Below are 4,804 nucleotides of genomic sequence, written 5' to 3'. Positions count from 1 at the left end.
GTGACAAAAATGCTTTGTTAGACATTTAACTTGATCTTCGTAAAAAATGTGCAAAATCAAAATTAATGCCACAAGTAATATTTTAATTAAGATTGTATAATTTTGCTTTTATTTGGTTATTCATTATTGAACCTGGCATATCACATTTTTGGCAGAATTATTTCTTTTTCCTTATCTGTTTGTACCACCATTACTGATACTAGAGATTACCTCTGCACATTAGTTTTACAAAAACTCAGTAAGAAAAATATTTTTATTATTTATATGTATTATCAAAATTAGCAACTGTCACTATATTTTTAAAATTTTAAATGTCTTGTTACATAGCCAGCATTTTATATTTTTGTTAACTATAAATCTGTTTCTCATCCTGCCAAGTTTTTTCACCATGTTTGTGGATTATTTTATCAATAATATACCTCCTTATTTTAACAATAGATAAGTATATACAATTAAAATTATCTATAGAAAATTAAATTTCTATTATATGCTCTGAGAAGAAAATTATCTAAAACATAAAATTTTTGTATACACAAACTGTATAATTTAAATAATAAAAGAGATAAATTCTCTACATAGCATAAACTAATTTTAGCTATTTCATATTATTGTAAATAAAAATAATACAATCAGAGGGGGTTAGTAATTTTAACATATCTTAAAAATAATAAAACATCATCTTATGTTATTAATGATTATAATATTTGAGAAAAATAATAAAGATATTGGACAAAACAAATAGGATTTAACAGCAACTAAATAATTAATTTATTGAATTGATTACCTTCTATGGTTTGTTAGGAAAGTATTTATAATTATATGGTTGTGATTCAGATAAATTGTTGCTTCTGATATTGTCTTTTCTGTAGGTAACTATTCTTGCACAGAGTATAATAAATGGAATGCAAGAGGAACATATCAGAATTTCTTCTTATGGGGCTGTCTTCTAAGCAGAACATTCAAATGTTTTGCTTTGTGTTCTTCTCACTCTGTTACCTTGCCATTTTGTGTGGAAATCTGCTGATCCTTATCTCAGTTAGATGCAGTTCTCTGTTCAACCAACCCATGTACTATTTCCTCACTCATTTATCTTCTATGGACATTTTCTATACCTCCTGTGTGACACCCAGATTGATTGGAGATCTGCTAGTGAAAAGAAAATACATCTCTTATACAAACTGCATGCTACAGGTCTTTGCCATGCATTTTTTTGGTATTATTGAAGTCTTAATCCTAACAGCCATGGCCTTTGACCGTTGTGTGGCCATCTGCAGGCCTCTCCACTACATGGTCATCATGAGCAGAAACAGGTGCCATATCTTGATCTGGGTTTCTTGGGTTGGTGGGGCTGTACACTCTTTTTCTCAGTTTTGTTTGCTAATTTGCTTGCCTTTCTGTGGTCCCAATGAAATAGACCATTACTACTGTGACATTTTCCCTTTGCTAAAAGTTGCCTGTACTGACACCACCATCGTTGGTGTCCTGGTGGTTGCCAATTCAGGACTGATTGCTTTGGTAACCTTTGTTATCTTGTTCGGTTCATATGTAGTTATACTGTTCACATTAAGGAATTACTCTGCAGTAGGAAGACACAAAGCCCTTTCTACCTGTGGATCCCATATCTCTGTGGTTATTTTATTCTTTGGACCTTCCCTATTTGCTTACCTTAGACCTCCTACTACTTTTCCTGAGGACAAAATCTTTGCTCTATTTTACACCATCATTGCTCCTATGTTCAATCCCCTCATATATACTTTAAGAAATGTGGAAATGAAAAAGGCTATGAAAAAGGTTTGGTGTCAAAAGATATTTTCAGAAGAGAAACATTGTTAATTTGTAATATGTTAAACAAATTCATATAGTAATAAGAGTGGCTCTGAAAACAAGGAGAGGTATAAGATTTTACTATTGAACATCAACTTTTCACTCAAAAAGGGAAGAGTAGATAGGGTTAGAAAATATTAAAATGAAATTTTATTATGCAATTGAGAATGAATAATGTCTTTCATATTATAGTTTTGGGGGTGATGGAGTGGTGACTACAAAGCATACTAAATTTCCAAGCTATTTTAGAACCTTAAATTTTGTATTTGAATGTTTACATGATGATAAAAATATTTCAGGATACATAATTCAGAAATTAAATAGATGGATATTATTTTAAGATAAATGCTTTTAATAATATGTTTCATAGTCTAATAAGATATGTAAATAAATCTTGTATGGTGACAATTTTAACTTAATTATATCATGGTTTTCCTCTCATCAAACATAAACTGTGGGAAATCAAGATGAAAAATAATAGATTTTATCTTATTACAGGAAAACTTTATTAGTTCAGATGTCTAATATATACACTTGAGTAAATCATTTCATACAAGACAGACCTGAAAATATAGGCCTTAAAATGACTCCATTCAAGTTCTGATGGCAAAGAACTAAGAAACTATATTCAGTTTAAATTTTTAAGCTAATTAATGTTTTGGTGTTTTTTATTGTATTGCAAAGTTTCTTTGTGATGTTTTTATAGATGGATGCCTATATACTTTAACATTATTTCTTACTCAGTTGTTTTTCTCCTCTCTCCTCTCTCCCTTGTCAACATTCCTTTCCTGAATGCAAATAGTCTTTTCTTCTAAAGTCAGGTCAGTTATAGTCCATCACCCTCTGTTATAAACACATACCCTTTACTCTTCTTCTCCTTCTGTGAAGGATTATCCCAGAAGCAATTGCCTATTGATGAAGAGACTAATCATTTGAGAGATAGTGTACAGAGACCCCTGGGCATGAGCTGACCTGAATATTTCCTCCCTGAGAATTAGCTTTCCTGGTTTCAGTAGGAACAAAGCAAGCTTTCAAAGAAGGAAGCAATTAACAGTCCTACTCAGCCACAATACCTATGAATCACTTCAATGACCAGCAAGACCCAATAATGTAAAGGGTACAGTCGTGGCAGGTATACGATGACACTAATCCCCAGCTCTCTAATTGGACATAAGACCCACTTCATAAGAGAAAAATGATATTTAATACCAAAAACTTAACTTACTACTCAGTAAAGTCATGAATATTGAGAAGAACCTGCAACTATTACTTAACTAAAACAGTTTAATTTCTAAAAATTATCTGAACTTTCTCTTTATATACTAAAATGCAGGAACATGAAAATCTACAAAATACAGATAGTATTACTGAACACTACTCGTATCAAAATTCAGAGTTGCAGAATCCTGTCTCAATAGATACATCTACAAATTATTCTGACAGCTAAGGTTTGGGAAACATTATTGAAAGTGGCTGAAAATATTGTAAAACCCAAAGGATTAGAGTGTTTTCTGTAATATTGTGTTTACAGAAATACTCAAAAGGTAAACCCTTAAATTCTTTCCAATATGTTTCCCTAATTATGAACCAGTTATGGACAACTAATATATACACAGCAATGACTGATGGAGATGGAGTAGTGCTAGATGGACCACCAGGCCTCAAAACCTATAAAGAACTACAGGAAATTTTGAAACGCCTTCCTGTACAAGGCCTGAACAATGGGAATACTATTTGGCATGTTAACATGGGTGGAAGAAATATCACAAGTACCTAACCCTAGATAAGAGCTATGGACAATTAATGGCTGTTAAGATAGCAATTTTTGTCTTCTCCATGGAGTGAAGGGTGGTATCTATAATACACAGAGAATAGTAGAATGCCTCAGTGAGACGAGATTGAACAACTCAGTCTACTTGCTGATGAAATACACAGTTCTGAGAAGATGAACTGCAATAAACATATAATAGGTGTCCAACAACACTAATCAAAATGCAATTTACACTTGTCCCTATGTTTATTTTATGCTCACTTCACCAGGATCCATAGGCAGCATGTTTAAGATCAGTGGGTCACAAAATAAAATCAATACTCGTGATTTTTAAAGTTTTGGGCCTTTATAAATGCTCTGTCACTCAGAAAAATAAAGGTTACATAGATAAAAGTATCTTAAATAAGAAAATATCTGTAAAATGGGAGACTAAACAAAGCATTGATTTGACATAGGTCTTTGTAGATCTGGAGCCTACATACTTCTTATTTCATTTCATTTACTGCTTTGTTCTAGGCAAAACTGACTTCACATGGATTATATATTAGTAGTCTTTAAACATTTTTTTTATTTGGTCCAATGAAATTGTAGTTTGTTTTTTATTATTGCCTTCATCCTTATAGTATTTAGCTATATATAAATTTTATAGTTGAGCAAAAAGCCTTATGTGATATTTAAAATATTGTGGAAATATTATAATTAGTTAAAGAATACTTTTAACAATATTGTTATTACTTAACATTATCTTTGTTGTCATGGTAACACAAACCTTTTACTTTTTTCTTTAATCATTTAATAAATTCATATAGTAGTAAGTTTATGAGTCTAACTGGCCTTAAAAATCCTGTTAGCCATAGTGTTTGAATGCACTAGCAAGAATACAATCACACTTTAAGTAATGTCTATGTAAGGCAAATTATGCCAAAGTTTGGAATAATTATTATTCACCAAATGAATCCATCATAGATGCCTAAACCTGCAGAGGATGATTTCAGAGCACTTGTACCAAATTGTGAGATTTCAGATTTGTTGTGAAGAACTTAAACTAGTTTGGAACAACTTCTTCATGGTACTTATTAAAGATGTAAAAGATAATATAGTAATACTCCATAAAAAAGAATGAAGGCAAGGAAATAGCTAAAATTCATTAAGTGAAGATAAAACAAATGGCCAAATTGTAGTCATTTAAATATAAATTAAAATTAATTT

At 31.2% G+C, this 4,804-nt stretch overlaps 1 protein-coding gene across 1 annotated transcript; it reads left to right on the top strand.

Moving 5' to 3' along the window:
* Positions 1-897: 897 nt before the first annotated feature.
* LOC114637426 (olfactory receptor 4P4-like) lies at positions 898-1,833 on the top strand. Its single transcript, XM_028785652.1, has one exon. It carries the CDS (start codon positions 898-900, stop codon positions 1,831-1,833), a length of 936 nt encoding a protein of 311 aa, XP_028641485.1.
* Positions 1,834-4,804: the final 2,971 nt, after the last annotated feature.

The sequence above is a fragment of the Grammomys surdaster genome, unplaced genomic scaffold, assembly GCF_004785775.1.
Source record: "Grammomys surdaster isolate TR1022 unplaced genomic scaffold, NIH_TR_1.0 125284, whole genome shotgun sequence".
Classification (NCBI taxonomy): domain Eukaryota; kingdom Metazoa; phylum Chordata; class Mammalia; order Rodentia; family Muridae; genus Grammomys; species Grammomys surdaster.
Note: the sequence above shows the minus strand (reverse complement) of the source record. Positions and strands in the feature narration are given on the sequence as shown.

Excerpts from the sequence above, each read along its gene's own strand:
- LOC114637426 (XM_028785652.1), top strand. The coding sequence starts at position 898 with ATGGAATGCAAGAGGAACATATCAGAATTTCTTCTTATGGGGCTGTCT.